The sequence below is a fragment of the Salmo salar genome, chromosome 07 (genome assembly GCF_965601325.2).
Source record: "Salmo salar chromosome 07, fSalSal1, whole genome shotgun sequence".
In the NCBI taxonomy this organism is placed as follows: domain Eukaryota; kingdom Metazoa; phylum Chordata; class Actinopteri; order Salmoniformes; family Salmonidae; genus Salmo; species Salmo salar.
The window spans coordinates 12654889-12672118 of record NC_138297.1 but is presented as its reverse complement, the minus strand read 5'-3'; the positions used below and the strand labels follow the sequence as shown (position 1 = coordinate 12672118).

Here is a 17230-nt window from a genome sequence, read left to right as displayed (position 1 = left end):
TGAAGAATTTCTGGGATCTTTTATTTCAGCTCATGAAACATGGGATCAAAAACTTTACGTGTTGCATTCATATATTTGTTCATATTTTTGTTCAGTGTAGTTTGGTTATTATCAAGCTAGAAATGACAATGACCATAGGAGTTGCCAGACAGCACAACAGATCTGGGACCTGCAAGCTACATACTGTAACTACCACACCATTCCACAAGCATCTTAGGTGTGCTGATCTAGGATCAGTTTTGCCTTTCAGAACATAATGAATGAAATGACATGGACACTGGGGAGTGGATCCTACATTCAGAAAAAAAGGTTCCAAAAGGGTTCTTCGACTGTATCCATATGACAACACTTTGAATAATAACCATTTCTGGTTCCATGCAGAACCCTTTTTAACACAGGTAGAACCCTTTTGGGTTCCATGTAGAACCCTGTGTGGAAAGGGTTTTACATGACAGTGCAATGACAGAGGAGAGGAAGAACAGAGCACCCAATGACAAAGGAGAGGGAGAACAGAGCACCCAATGACAGAGGAGAGGGATGGCAGAGCACCCAATGACAGAGGAGAGGGAGGTCAGAGAACCCAATGACAGAAGAGATGGAGGTCAGAGAACCCAATGACAGAGGAGAGGGAGGTCAGAGAACCCAATGACAGAGGAGAGGGAGGGTAGAGCACCCAATGACAGAAGAGAGGGAGGGTCAGAGCACCCAATGACAGAGGAGAGGGAGGGTCAGAGCACCCAATGACAGAGCAGAGGGGGGGTAGAGCACCCAATGACAGAAGAGAGGGAGGGTAGAGCACCCAATGACAGAGGAGAGGGAAGGTAGAACACCCAATGACAGAAGAGAGGGAGGGTAGAGCACCCAATGACAGAGGAGAGGGAAGGCACAGCAACCAATGAAAGGGGAGAGGGAGGTCAGAACACCCAATGAGAGAGGAGAGGGAGGACAGAGACACCCCATGACAGAAGAGAGGGAGGGCAGAACACCCAATGACAGAGAAGAGAGAGGGTAGAGCACCCAATGACAGAGGAGAGGGAGGGTAGAGCCCCCAATGACAGAGGAGAGGGAGATCAGAGCAACCAATGACAGAGGAGAGGGAGGGCAGAGCACCCAATGACAGAGGAGAGGGAGGGTAGAGCACCCAATGACAGAAGAGAGGGAGGCCGTGCTGCTGCTCCCTTTTCAACTGTTCAACTGTTCTGCCTGCGGCTATGGAACCCTGACCTGTTCACCGGACGTGCTACCTGTCCCGGACCTGCTGTTTTCAACTCTCTAGAGACAGCAGGAGCGGTAGAGATACTCTCAATGATCGGCTATGAAAAGCCAACTGACATTTACTCTTGAGGTGCTGACCTGTTACACCCTCGACAACTGTGAATATTATTATTTGACCATGCTGGTCATTTATGAACATTTGAACATCTTGGCCATGTGCTGTTATAATCTCCACCCGGCACAGCCAGAAGAGGACTGGCCACCCCTCATAGCCTGGTTCCTCTCTAGGTATCTTCCTAGGTTTTGGCCTTTCTAGGGAGTTTTTCCTAGCCACCGTGCTTCTACACCTGCATTGCTTGCTGTTTGGGATTTTAGGCTGGGTTTCTGTACAGCACTTTGAGATATCAGCTGATGTTAGAAGGGCTATATAAATACATTTGATTTGATTTGATACATGTATGAGCTGAGATCAGTGAGAGCTGAGACCAGGGCCACTGGGTTCCTGCCTGTCTCTGTGGTGTACCTCCATTCCTGTTCCAGTCAAGTGGCTTTACTTGGGAGTGTCACTCTCAGTTCAGGCCTCACTCACTCACCTGAACAATAGTTGAAACCACACAACCCTTCATTTTTGGACGTAAGGAGTTGGGTCCTTTTCTGTACAATTAGACCGTTTCTGTGCAATATGTCTGTCTAGAGGAGTGGGTTATCTCCTTTTGATCAAGAGCAACATCACATGCAAATATTCTGTGCCGACTCCCTAACTGTTTCCTTCTCTAGTTCTGTCCAACCCCTTATCCAGTGTGATGAATGTCACGTCACAGTTGATTTGTTTATAAATAACACATTCAAAGAAATTAGGAACAGTATAAGGTTTATAAGGCAAAACTGGAGAGACGTGGAGAGAGAGAGAGAGAGAGAGAGAGAGACAGTTACCTTCAAACAACAGCTGAGGCCATTTTGGAATTTATAATCATGTTGAAAATGTATCAAGTTTATTGTAGATAAATGTATGAATAATTTTTTTTCATTGTTTTTGTGCACATTTCAGATGAAATCAACCATGTGTTTTAACTCTCTGGAAACGTTGAGGTTTTTCACCACTACCCATTTCCAATTCTTTAGAAACCTAACCTAACAATCACTGATTGTTCCTGTCTCTGAACAGGTGATAACCCTCTATGTGGGGAGCATTACCTTCACCTGTCCTGTCACGTCATATCAGTAAAGAAGGAAAAAGACAGTTTGCATTGGTAAAGTGTTGCAGCCTTGAAGTGCATTCATTTTAATCATATATCCTTTAAATTTCACAGTGATGGAAACGTTGTGGTATCTCTCCATGCTAATCTCAGGTCAGTTTACTGTGTGTGTGTCCCAGCAAACATGCCCACATTGGGCCGATACGTCCTTGCTAATCGACTACATATTGGCCCCCAAGACACTGGCCCAGTGTGACCCAGCGTGGGCAGCTGATATCTGGTGAGGACAGCCTTCACTATTCCTGAAATAAGCCCACCCTTTGGGGCTAATTTTGGTCCCCAAGATGAGTCTATGTATTGGTCCTATATGTATTGTCCACCCTATGGCAATTCATCAGTTTATTATATATAGTTTCTAAGTATATAAACTCAGCAAAAAAGGAAACGTTCCTTTTTCAGTACCCTGTCTTTAAAAGATAATTCGTAAAAGAAACAAATAACTTCACAGATCTTCATTGTAAAGGGTTTAAACTGTTTCCCATGCTTGTTCAATGAACCATAAACAATTAATGAACATGCACCCGGTGGAACGGTCGTTAAGACACTAACAGCTTACAGACAGACGGCAGGCAATTAAGGTCACAGTTATGAGAACTTAGGACAATAAAGAGGCATTTCTACTGACTCTGAAAAACACCAAAAGAAAGATGCCCAGGGTCCCTGCTCATCTGCGTGAACGTGCCTTAGGCATGCTGCAAGGAGGCATGAGGACTGCAGATGTGACCAGGGCAATAAACTGCAATGTCCGTACTGTGAGACGCCTAAGACAGCGCTACAGGGAGACAGAACGGACAGATGATCGTCCTCGCAGTGGCAGACCACGTGTAACAACACCTGCACAGGATTGGTACATCCGAACATCACACCTGCGGGACAGGTACAGGATGGCAACAACAACTGCCCGAGTTACACCAGGAATGCACAATCCCTCCATCAGTGCTCAGACTGTCCGCAATAGGCTAAGAGAGGCTGGACTGAGGGCTTGTAGGCCTGTTGTAAGGCAGGTCCTCACCAGACATCACCGGCAACAACGTCGCCTATGGGCACAAACCCACCGTCGCTGGACCAGACAGGACTGGCAAAAAGTGCTCTTCACTGACGAGTCGCGGTTTTGTCTCATCAGGGGTGATCGTCGGATTCGCGTTCATGGTCGAAGGCATGAGCGTTACACCGAGGCCTGTACTCTGGAGCAGGATCGATTTGGAGGTGGAGGGTCCGTCATGGTCTGGGGCGGTGTGTCACAGCATCATCGGACTTAGCTTGTTGTCATTGCAGGCAATCTCAACACTGTGCGTCACAGGGAAGACATCCTCCTCCCTCATGTGGTTCCCTTCCTGCAGGCTCATCCTGACATGACCCTCCAGTATGACAATGCCACCAGCCATACTGCTCGTTCTTTGAGTGATTTCCTGCAAGACAGGAATGTCAGTGTTCTGCCATGGCCAGAGAAGTGCCCGGATCTCAATCCCATTGAGCACATCTGGGACCTGTTGGATCGGAGGGTGAGGGCTAGGGCCATTCCCCTCAGAACTATCCGGGAACTTGCAGGTGCCTTGGAGGAAGAGTGGGGTAACATCTCACAGCAAGAACTGGCAAATCTGGTGCAGTCCATGAGGAGGAGATGCACTGCAGTACTTAATGTAGCTGAGCTGGTGGCCACACCAGATACTGACTGTTACTTTTGATTATGACCCCCCCTTTGCTCATGGACACATTATTCAATTTCTGTTAGTCACATGTCTGTGGAACTTGTCCAGTTTATGTCTCAGTTGTTGAATCGTGTTATGTTCATACAAATATTTACACATCTTAAGTTTGCTGAAAATAAACACAGTTGACAGTGAGAGGACATTTCTTTTTTCCTGAGATTATAATTTATTTTATACAGGTTAAATCAAATATTGTCAATGTAATATATAACCTGTATTCATAAATTCTGTTATTTATGAAATGTGTCATTCATTGAGTTGTTTCTGCTGGACTTTGTGTTGATTAGCCTGTGTTGGTTTGGTGTGGGTGTCACGTCCTGACCAGTAAAGGGGTCATTTTGTTATTGTAGTTGGTCAGGACGTGGCAGGGGTGTGTTTGTTTTGTGTGTTTCGGGGTTTTGGTTTATGTTCTATGGTTTCTATTTCTATGTGGGTTTTCTAGTTGTTCTATTTCTATGTTCAGGGTTTTGGTTTGGCCTTCAATTGGAGGCAGCTGTTCTTCGTTGCGTATAATTGGAGGCCATATTTAAGTAGGGGTTTTCAGCTTGTGTTTTGTGGGTGGTTGTCTCCGTATATTGCAGTTTGGTCCGATCATTACGACGATTATGACAGTGGGCTTGCTCTGGGCTAGCCCTGGATGTGTTTGTGTCGGCTCGCCCTAGTTGAACGCTGTGGGCTTGCTGTGGGGTAGCCCTTGTTGAGCTGCTGTGGGCTTGCTGTGGGGTAGCCCTTGTTGAGCTGCTGTGGGCTTGCTGTGGGGTAACCCTTGTTGAGCTGCTGTGGGTTTGCTGTGGGGTAGCCCTTGTTGAGCTGCTGTGGGCTTGCTGTGGGGTAACCCTTGTTGAGCTGCTGTGGGGTAACCCTTGTTGAGCTGCTGTGGGTTTGCTGTGGGGTAGCCCTTGTTGATCTGGTATGGGCTTGCTGTCGGGTGGCTTTTGTTGAGCCGTTGAAGGCTTGCTGTGGGCTAAGCCTTGTTGAGATGATGTGGGCTTGCTGTGGGTTAGCCCTTTATGGGTTGGTGTGGACTAGCCGTGCCCGCCTTGCCCACTGAATACCCACACAGGGCCCATGTGGTCATGTTTGCTGGGTGTGTGTGTTGATGTATGTTGCTGGTGTGTCTACAAACCAGGGTGTACTGCATGTTAACAGATCCATAGATAGTGTGGTTGGGGTTGATGGAGTAAATGTACCTCATGAATCATTATTCTGTTAACTGGGTTTTACACAACTTCCTCATGTCTTCATCAGTATCACTTCATTACCAACTATATGACCTGGACTGATGCCCAGAGTTACTGCAGAGAGAAATACACTGATCTGGCTACAGTAGATGATATGGAGGACCTGAACCAGCTGATAACTTGTGTCAATGATTATAAATTATGGTACTGGATTGGACTGAAGAAGGGAGACTCAATGAAGTGGCACTGGTCTCTGGCAGACAGATGTTTCTACAGAAACGGGGAGACTGAGTTCAGAAACTGGGACACTGGGACACCCCAAAATGGTAACTGTGCTTTAATGAGTACAGCTGGGCTGTGGAACAACACCTCCTGTGATGACCAGCATCACTTCATCTGTTATGATGGTGAATGTTTACATACTAATGATGAAGCCCGTTCCAAGTGCTGGGGCTGCCATTGAGTTGAAACATAGACTCATGATAGCTTTAAGTTGTTAATCAGTTATTGATCTGTTATGAAATCAATGACAACATGTACTATAGATGATCAGTAGATGATATTTCACTGGATATTTGTATTGATTATTACATTTGACTTTTGCAGGAAAACAAGTCACCAACCTAACATATGTCTTAATTCAGGAGAACAAGACCTGAATAGATGCTCAGAGTTACTGCAGACAGCATCACACAGACCTGGTCAGTGTGAGGAACCAGACTGAGAACACAGAGATAGAGAAGAAGATATCACTGAGGGGACTTCCTGTGTGGAACGGTCTGTTTCTAGACTCCTGGATATGGTCAGACCAGAGTGACTCTCATTCAGAAAATGGCAGTCAGGATATCCTGTAAGAAATGAGGAAGACCTGTGGTGGCCATAATTTTTTTGTATATGAGAGAAGAGGAAACTGCTCTCTGGTGAATTCTTATCCTAATCGTTATGATCCTACTAAATGGATGAATCATCCCTGTGAGTTAACTCACCCTTTCATCTGCTATAGTAAATTACCGTATTCTCCACCTGATCTACCTGATATTATGATGACAGGAGAACTCTAATGTTGCCCTGCTCTACTGTCATTGTGGGATTGTATTCTCTTGTAGGACCAGCTGTGGAGACCCCTGAGAAACTCCAACTGAAGAGACAGTTGGTGAGAGTGAAGATGACCCCAAAGGATCAAAATCTGAACCTCAGTGATCCTGCTCTTCAGGACTCCATCTTACAACAGCTGAGTTTCACCCTGTTCATGAACAACCAACTCAGTAATAATACAAACTGTAGAGATCTCTTCTCTGGTCTGGGTCCTAGTCTGTTGTGGATGATCTCCTCTCTGATCTGGGTCCTAGTCTGTTGTGGATGACCTTCTCTCATGGCCATTACCCTGCTCTCCGAGGGTTCTCAGGGAGAGTGGGTTGTCCAATTCACACATGCTTATTAAAACACAGTTTTAAATATGTGAAATAGGACAAATGTAAGCATCATCTCCTCATAGAGTCAAATGATTGAAGTGAAGAATGTCTCAGTACAGCAGGAAGGAATGGTAGTTGTAGATCTTCAGAATAACTATTACAGTGTGAAATATTGTGGGTCTTTGTATGTGTGTGTTTCTATAGATAAGGAACAAGCTGAAGGAGCAGGGGTTACCTGCAGGCACCAAAGTGATGTGGAAAAAACAGAAAGATGGGGAGGTCTTCCTCAAGGAGAAAGTGGGGTCTCACAAGAAAGAAGAAGAGGAGGAGAAGATGATGAAGAAGAGGATGAGAGAACTCTTGTTATGTTAAATGTTCTTATTACATTTCTATTTTTATTTAGATTAAAAATCTTTACTGGTCTAGATTGTCTCTGTTTAACTGAAACAGGTCTTTATCTGAGATGCTTTAAATTGTTTTATCATGAATTAATATTGTTTTATCATATATTAATATTCATTTTTACAGTATATATTAATATAGTTTTATCATATATTAATATTCTTTATTACAGTAAATATGAATATTGTTTTATATATTCATATTCTTTATTACAGTAAATATTAATATAGTTTTATCATATCTTAATATTCTTTATTACAGTATATATTAATATTGTTTTATCATATATTTGTCACGTCCTGACCAGTAAAGGGGTTATTTGTTATCATAGTTTGGTCAGGACGTGGCAGGGGGTATTTGTTTAATATGGTTCTCTGTGTGTGTGTGTGTGTGTGTGTGTGTGTGTGTGTGTGTGTGTGTAGAGGGATGTTTGATTTATGTATTCCGGGGTTTTGGTCATTGTTTTATGTTTGTATATTTCTATGTCTGTTCTAGGGTGTTTAGATCTGTTTTTAGGTAATTGGGATTGGGGCCTTCAATTGGAGGCTGCTGTGTATCGTTTCCTCTGATTGAAGGTCCTATAATTAGGAATGTGTTTGTCAGGGGAATTGTGGGAGATTGTTCTTAGCACTGCTGTATTGAGCCTGCAAGACTGTTAGTTCGTTTCTTATTTTGTTTAAGTGTTCACAAATAAAAGTTAAGATGAGCACTCGACCCGCTTCGCCTTGGTCCATTTACTACGACGAATGTGACAATATTAATATTGTTTTATCATATATTAATGTTTGATTACAGTATACATTAATATTGTTTAATCATATATTGATTTATAATGTATTAATATTGTGTTATCGGCCTCTCGAGTTGCGCAGGGATCTAAGGCACTGCATCTCAGTGCTAGAGGCGTCACTACAGACACACTGGTTTGAATCCAGGCTGTCTCACAACCGGCTGTGATTGGGAGTCACATAGGGCGGCGCACAATTGGCCCAGCGTCGTCCCGGTTTGGCCGGTGTAGGTCGACATTGTAAATAAGAATTTGTTCTTAACTGACTTGCCTAGTTAAATAAAGGTTAGATAAAATTCAATGTTTATCATATATTAATATTGTTTTATCATACATAATATTATTTTATCATATATAATATTGGTTTATCATAGGATGTGATCATATATTACAAATCTTTAAAATGGTGCTTTTTTTTAAATCTCTTTTGTTTGTTTATAAATTAGAACACAGTTCTTATTCAACTGTAGACTTGATGGCACATTTGGAATGTTAACGACATGAATTCAGGTATTTGCAAAACACGCCTCCAAATATTAAAATGAGCCCTTCCTCTACATTATGAAGCAGCTGGGCTTGGTGTGGGGTAACCCGTGTTGAGCTTGGTGTGGGATAATATGTGTTGGGCTTGGTGTGGGCTAACCTGTGTTGAGCTTGGTGTGGGATAACATGTGTTGGGCTTGGTGTGGGCTAACCTGTATTGGGCTTGGTGTGGGGTAACCTGTGTTGGGATTGGTGTGGGGTAACATGTGTTGGGCTTGGTGTGGGCTAACCTGTATTGGGCTTGGTGTGGGGTAACCTGTGTTGGGATTGGTGTGGGGTAACATGTGTTGGGCTTGGTGTGGGCTAACCTGTGCTGGGCTGATGTGGGTTAGCCTGTATTGGGCTGTTGTGGGCTATTCATGGCTGGGCTTGGTGTGGCCTAGCCTTCATGGCTGGGCTTGGTGCATGGCTAGCCTGTGTTGGGCAGGTGTGGGCTAGCCTGTTTTGGGCTTAGTCTGTGCTAACCTGTGCTTGGCTTGGTGTGGGCTGGCCTCTGCTGGGTTTGGTTTGAGCTAGCCTGTGTTTTGCTGGTGTGGGCTAGCCTGTGTTGGGCTGGTGTGCGCTAGCCTGAGTTGGGCTGGTTAGGGCTTGGTGTGGGCTAGCCTGTGTTGGGCTGGTTAGGGCTTGGTGTGGGCTAGCCTGTGTTGGGCTTGGTGTGGGCTAACTCCTGACCACCTTGCCCACCAAATACCCAGATGAGGCCAATGGGGTCATGTTTTCTGCGTAGGCTCAAGTCAAATGTAATTGTATTGGTCACATACACGTGTTTCTCTCTGGTGAGAGAGAGGTTTCTGTTCTTCCTTAAATTATTCAGTTTCTGTAAATGGCATGGGATCAGGAATAGAGTTTTCATTTTCATCCCAAACCAGACGGGCTCAGGCCGGGCAGGGCCTGAATTTCTGAGTATTGAATGGGGCCAGGCAGGTTTTGAGCTTGAACAAAGAACAGGGCAATGCTACAGTATGCGTGTCACTAAAGCCACATGTTAGCAGACAGTTGCTTAGCATACGCAAATGACAAACAAAGTAGCCTTCCACCACCTTCCATGTTACGTCACAACCACAGTACAATGCCACCTTCTGTAGACAACATCTGTGTAGGTGAAAGGAGTCACTAGGCTCTCTGGTGAGAGAGGTGTTCCTTCTTACCTTAAATTATTCATTTTCTGTAAATGGCTTGGAATCATGAATAAATGCCATCTCACTGGTTGCCCATGGTAAAATAAAGCACATTGGACTGAAAAAGGAATTTGACATGAATAATACTTTTCAGGAGGATTTAGGGGATGTCTTGAAAGTTTTTAATGCATAAGCACCCAAATGATTGTCTTGTTAGTTTTGGTTGATTTCCAACATGGTGGCTCACTGTCTGGCTCGGAACTGTGTGGAAAGAGCCTTTTCCCTCTCCTTAGAAAAACCTCATATACACTCACACGCACATGCACACTCTCACACACACACACACACACACACACACACACACACACACACACACACACACACACACACACACACACACACACACACACACACACACACACACACACACACACACACACACACACACACACACACACACACACACACACACACACACACACACACACACACTTTTCTATTGCTATCCTTGTGGGGAAGAAATAATTGATTCCCATCCAAAATCCTATTCTCCCCAAACCCTAAATCTAACCCTACATTTTAACAGTAACCCTAAACCTAATTGTAAACTCTAAACTGAACCCCAAACCCCAAACCCTAAAACTATACCTAACCCTAACTCCTAATCTCAGGTCAGTTCAAGATGTGAGTGTGTGTATGTGTGTGTGTGTGTGTGTGTGTGTGTGTGTGTGTGTGTGTGTGTGTGTGTGTGTGTGTGTGTGTGTGTGTGTGTGTGTGTGTGTGTGTGTGTGTGTGTGTGTGTGTGTGTGTGTGTGTGTGTGTGTGTGTGTGTGTGTGGTGTGTGTGTGTGTCTGCTTACACAATTGGGTGTACCACGTGCAAAGGTGCATAGATGAGTGTGGTTGGGGGTGAACGGTTGCTGGATAAAATGTCGGTCATGAATCATTATTCTCTTCACAGGGTTCTACACACCTTCCTCATGTCTTCATCAGTATCACTCCATTACCAACTCTATGACCTGGACTGATGCCCAGAGTTACTGCAGAGAGAACTACACTGATCTGGCTACAGTAGATGACATGGAGGACCTGAACAGGCTGATTACCAGTCCCAATGATTATAAATTATGTTACTGGATTGGACTGAAGAAGAGAGACTCCATGAAGTGGCACTGGTCTCTGGCAGGCAGATGTATCTACAGAGAGGGGGAGACTGAGTTCAGAAACTGGTACACTGGGATGCCCCAAAATGGTAACTGTGCTTTAATGAGTACATCTGGGCTGTGGAACAACACCTCCTGTGATGACCAGCATCACTTCATCTGTTATGATGGTGAGTGTTTACATACTAATGATGAAGCCTGTTCTAAGTGCTGGAGCTGCCATTGAGTTGAAACATGGACTCATGATAGCTTTAAGTTGTTAATCAGTTATTGATCTGTTATTATTTTTTATTTTATTTATTTTATTTATTTCACCTTTATTTAACCAGGTAGGCAAGTTGAGAACAAGTTCTCATTTACAATTGCGACCTGGCCAAGATAAAGCAAAGCAGTTCGACAACATACAAAAACACAGAGTTACACATGGAGTAAAACAACATACAATCAATGATGCAGTAGAAGAAAAAAAAATAAGACTATATACAATGTGAGCAAATGATGTGAGATAAGGGAGGTAAAGGCAAAAAAATGCCATGGTGGCAAAGTAAATAAAGTATAGCAAGAAAAACACTGGAATGGTAGATTTGTAGTTTGAAGAAAGTTCAAAGATAAAATATAAATAATATGGTGCAAAGGAGCAAAATAAATAAAATAAATAAATACAGTAGGGGAAGAGGTAGTAGTTTGGGCTAAATTATAGATGGGCTATGTACAGGTGCAGTGATCTGTGAGCTGCTCTGACAGCTGGTGCTTAAAGCTAGTGAGGGAGATAAGTGTTTCCAGTTTCAGAGATTTTTGTAGTTCGTTCCAGTCATTGGCAGCAGAGAACTGGAAGGAGAGACGACCAAAGGAGGAGTTGGCTTTAGGGGTGACCAGAGAGATATGCCTGCTGGAGCGCGTGCTACAGGTGGGTGCTGCTATGGTGACCAGTGAGCGGAGATAAGGGGGGACTTTACCTAGCAGAGTCTTGTAGATGACCTGGAGCCAATGTGTTTGGCGACGATTATGAAGCGAAGGCCAGCCAACGAGAGCGTACAGGTCGCAGTGGTGGGTAGTATATGGGGCTTTGGTGACAAAACGGATGGCACTGTGATAGACTGCATCCAGCTTGTTGAGTAGGGTATTGGAAGCTATTTTGTAAATGACATCGCCGAAGTCGAGGATTGGTAGGATGGTCAGTTTTACGAGGGTATGTTTGGCAGCATGAGTGAAGGATGCTTTGTTGCGAAATAGGAAGCCAATTCGAGATTTCACTTTGGATTGGAGATGATTGATGTGAGTCTGGAAGGAGAGTTTACAGTCTAACCAGACACCTAGGTATTTGTAGTTGTCCACAAATTCTAAGTTAGAACCGTCCAGAGAAGTGATGCTGGACAGGCGGGCAGGTGCAGGCAGCGATCGGTTGAAGAGCATGCATTTAGTTTTACTTGTGTTTAGGAGCAGTTGGAGACCACGGAAGGAGAGTTGAATGGCATTGAAGCTCGTCTGGAGGGTTGTTAACACAGTGTCCAAAGAAGGGCCAGAAGTGTACAGAATGGTGTCGTCTGCGTAGAGGTGGATCAGAGATTCACCAGCAGCAAGAGCGACATCATTTATGTATACAGAGAAAAGAGTTGGCCCAAGAATTGAACCCTGTGGTACCCCCATAGAGACTGCCAGAGGTCCAGACAGTAGGCCCTCCGATTTGACACACTGAACTCTGTCAGAGAAGTAGTTGGTGAACCAGGCGACGCAATCGTTTGAGAAACCAAGGCTACTGAGTCTGCCGATGAGGATGTGGTGATTAACAGAGTCAAAAGCTTTGGCCAGGTCAATGAATACAGCAGCACAGTATTGTTTCTTATCGATGGCGGTTACGATGTCGTTAAGGACCTTGAGCGTGGCTGAGGTGCACCCATGACCAGCTCTGAAACCAGATTGCATAGCGGAGAGGGTGCGGTGGGATTCGAAATGGTCGGTAATCTGTTTGTTGACTTGGCTTTGGAAGACCTTAGAAAGGCAGGGTAGGATGGATATAGGTCTGTAGCAATTATGGTCAAGAGTGTCACCTCCTTTGAAGAGGGGGATGACAGCAGCTGCTTTCCAATCTATGGGAATCTCAGACGACACGAAAGAGAGGTTGAACAGGCTAGTAATAGGGGTTGCAATAATTTCGGCAGATAATTTTAGAAAGAAAGGGTCCAGATTGTCAAGCCCAGCTGATTTGTAGGGGTCCAGATTTTGCAGCTCTTTCAGAACATCAGCTGAATGGATTTGGGAGAAGGAGAAATGGGGGAGGCTTGGGCGAGTAGCTGTGGGGGGTGCAGTGCTGTTGAATGCAGTAGGGGTAGTTAGGTGGAAAGAATGGCCAGCCGTAGAAAAATGCTTATTGAAATTCTCAATTATAGTGGGCTTATCGGTGGTGACAGAGTTTCCTATCCTCAGTGCAGTGGGCAGTTGGGAGGAGGTGTTCTTATTCTCCATGGACTTTACAATGTCCCAGAACTTTTTAGAGTTGGAGTTGCACGAAGCGAATTTCTTTTTGAAAAAGCTAGCCTTGGCATTTCTAACTGCCTGTGTGTATTGGTTTCTAACTTCCCTAAAAAGTTGCATATCGCGGGGGCAGTTCGATGCTAATGCAGAACGCCACAGGATATTTTTGTGTTCGTTAAGGGCAGTCAGGTCTGGGGAGAACCAAGGGCTATATCTGTTCCTGGTTCTACATTTCTTGAAAGGGGCATGCTTATTTAAGATGGAGAGGAAGGCATTTAAAAAAAATAACCAGGCATCCTCTACTGACGGGATGAGGTCAATATCCTTCCAGGATACCCGGGCCAGGTCGATTAGAAAGGCTTGCTCGTTGAAATGTTTCAGTGAGCGTTTGACAGTGATGAGTGGAGGTCGTTTGACCGCTGACCCATTACGGGTGCAGGCAATGAGGCAGTGATCGCTGAGATCTTGGTTGAAAACAGCAGAGGTGTATTTAGAGGGCACGTTGGTTAGGATGATATCTATGAGGGTGCCAGTGTTTGCGGCTTTGGGGTTGTACCAGGTGGGTTCATTAATAATTTGTGTGAGATTGAGGGCATCAAGCTTGGATTGCAGGATGGCTGGGGTGTTAAGCATGTCCCAGTTTAGGTCACCTAGTAGCACGAGCTCTGAAGATAGATGGGGGGCAATCAGTTTACATATGGTGTCCAGAGCACAACTAGGGGCCGAGGGGGGTCTATAGCAGGCGGCAACGGTGAGAGACTTGTTTTTGGAGAGGTGGATTTTTAAAAGTAGAAGTTCAAATTGTTTGGGTACAGACCTGGATAGCAGGACAGAACTCTGCAGGCTATCTCTGCAGTATATTGCAACACCGCCCCCTTTGGTCGTTCTATCTTGTCTGAAAACGTTGTAGTTAGGGATGAAGATTTCAGAGTTTTTGGTGGACTTCCTAAGCCAAGATTCAGACACAGCTAGGACATCCGGGTTGGCGGAGTGTGCTAAAGCAGTGAATAAAACAAACTTAGGGAGGAGGCTTCTAATGTTAACATGCATGAAACCAAGGTTATTACGGTTACAGAAGTCATCAAAAGAGAGCGCCTGGGGAGTAGGAGTGGAGCCAGGCACTGCAGGGCCTGGATTCACCTCTACATCCCCAGAGGAGCAGAGAAGAATAAGTATGAGGGTACGGCTAAAAGCTATAAGAATTGGTCGTCTGTGACGTCCAGAATAGAGAGAAAAAGGAGCAGGTTTCTGGTGGCGATAAAATAGCTTCAAGGTATAATGTACAGACAAAGGTATGGTGGGATGTGAGTACAGAGGAGGTAAACCTAGGCATTTAGTGATAGTGAGAGAGATATTGTCTCTAGAAACATCATTGAAACCAGAAGATGTCATAGCATGTGTGGGTGGAGGAACTGATAGGTTGGATAAGGTATAATGAGCAGGGCTAGAGGCTCTACAGTGAAATAAGCCAATAAACACTAACCAGAACAGCAATGGAGAAGGCATATTGACATTAAGGAGAGGCATGCTTAGCCGAGTGATCAAAGGGTCCAGTGAGATTCAGACAGCTAGCCGGGCCATAGGTAGCAAGCTGGTGGAAGATGGGAGGGAGGTCTGTTTTTAGCCAGCTCGTGCGTTTCCGTCTGTGGGTTAGTGGGGTTCCGTGTGGAAGGGGGGACCTGTCCAAGTTGGCAAAATAGTTAGTTATAGTGGCCCAAGAAAAGTGTCCGATAGACCTATTCAGATCGCAGCCGAAAAGACAGCTAACGATTAGCGGGCCGCAGATGGGCGATCAGGTTACGTCACGACGGAGGGGCCAGTTGGATAACTCCCTCGGGCAGATAACGTCGGTGGTCCAGTCGTGAAGACCCGATGGGGCTTCGGATCGGCAGTAAAACGGGTCAGGATAGGTGAGTTGTAGCCCAGGAGACACTTCAGCTGGCTAGCTCAGGAATAGCCCAGGAGTGGCTGACGGAACTCTTCAGCTGGCTAGCTCCGTAATAATGTGTGTTAATTCCGTGACCGACGTTGCCAATAGTCACTCAGGTAGCAGCTAGTTAGCTGCAAGATCCAGGTGTAAATGTCCAGAGCCTGCGGTAGAAATCGGGGAAAGGAGAGAGAATAGGTCCGGTATGCTCTGGTCTGAGTCGCGCTGTACAAAAACTGCCGATAGCTTTTCGAGCTAATGGATAGCTGAGGACAGCTAACCGTGGCTAGCTGAACTTCAACGTTAGCCAGTGAAAATGGCTAACCTCTTGCTAGCTTCTGTTGTGGAATTCAGATGAGGTAAATAATACTTTCTTTTTTTAAATTGGTGAGGCGGGTTGCAGGAGAGTGCTTTGAGGTTGAGTTTTTAGAATTAAAAAAGAATATATATATATAAAAAGATAAGTGAAGAAAAAAAATATGTAAATATATATATACACGGGACACGACAAGAGGAGGGTAGAGGACGTCTGAACTGCTACGCCATCTTGGAAAAATGAAGATAAGATAATTATCAAACCAATGACAACATGTACTATAGATGATCACAAGATTATGTTTCATTGGACTTTTATATTGATTATTACATTTTACTTTTGCAGGAAAACAAGTCAGCAAGCTAACATACGTCTTAATTCAGGAGAACAAGACCTGGATAGATGCTCAGAGTTACTGCAGACAGCATCACACAGACCTGGTCAGTGTGAGGAACCAGACTGAGAACACAGAGATAGATCTGAAGATATCACTGAGGGGACTTCCTGTGTGGATCGGTCTGTTTCTAGACTCCTGGATATGGTCAGACCAGAGTGACTCCTCATTCAGAAACTGGTGGCCAGGATGGCTTTCAACAGATCAGAGATACAACTGCACTATGGTGCATTCTAATCCTTCTTCTCCTTACCATGCTAAATTGAGAAATTATCCCTGTGAGAACACCTTTCCTTTCATCTGCTATGGTAAATTGCCATATTCTCCACCTAATCTACCTGATATTGTGATGACAGAAGAACTCTAATGTTGCCCCCGTGATTAACTACTGCCATTGTGGGATTTTATTATCTTCTTGGCATTGCTGTGGAGACCACAACTGCCCCCCTGCCCACACCCACAACCACGACTACCCCCCCCTGCCCACAACTACCCCCCTGCCCACAACCACGACTACCCCCCTGCCCCCTGCCCACAACCACGACTACCCCCCTGCCCACCACCACGACTACCCCCCTGCTCACAACCACGACTACCCCCCTGCCCACAACCACGACTACCCCCCTGCCCACAACCACGACTACCCCCCTGCCCCTGCCCACAACCACGACTACCCCCCTGCCCACCACCACGACTACCCCCCTGCTCACAACCACGACTACCCCCCTGCCCACCACCACGACTACCCCCCTGCTCACAACCACGACTACCCCCCTGCCCACAACCACGACTACCCCCCTGGCCACAACCACGACTACCCCCCTGCCCACAACCACGACTACCTCAAATGAAGAGACTGGTGGTGAGAGTGAAGATGACCCCAAAGGATCAAAATCTGAACCTCAGTGATCCTGCTGTTCAGGACGCCATCTTACAAGAGGTGAGGTTCACCCTGTTCATGAAGAACCAACTCAGTAATAATACAAACAGTACAGACCTCCTCTCTGGTCTGGGTCCTAGTCTGTTATGGTGACCCTCCTCCTGATCTGGGTTCTAGTCTGTTGTGGATGACTTTTTCTCCTGGCTGTGACCCCACTCTCCGAAGGTGTCTCAGGGAGAGGGGGATATGCAAAAAAGACATTTCCAATTCACACACTTGTCCATGTGTTAAATTGTCACAACTGCTCCCACTCTTCTCCCCTGCCGCTTGAGGGCGCCTGTATCCCCAGCATTACGCACTCCTGCCACCATCATTACGCACTCCTGCCACCATCATTACGCACACCTGCCTTCCCCAGTCAGGCGCATCAGCAATTATTAGACTCACCTGGACTTA

The 17230-nt window shown here is 45.3% G+C and overlaps 1 protein-coding gene across 1 annotated transcript; it reads left to right on the top strand.

Annotated features, from left to right (window-relative positions):
- Window positions 1-5388: 5388 nt before the first annotated feature.
- Window positions 5389-16745, top strand: LOC123743734 (macrophage mannose receptor 1). Its single transcript, XM_082977277.1, has 4 exons — window positions 5389-5805; window positions 6020-6198; window positions 15846-16016; window positions 16327-16745. The coding sequence occupies exons 1-4, from the start codon at window positions 5450-5452 to the stop codon at window positions 16743-16745; spliced, it is 1125 nt and encodes a 374-aa protein (XP_082833403.1). The 5' UTR covers window positions 5389-5449.
- The last annotated feature ends 485 nt before the right edge of the window (window positions 16746-17230 follow it).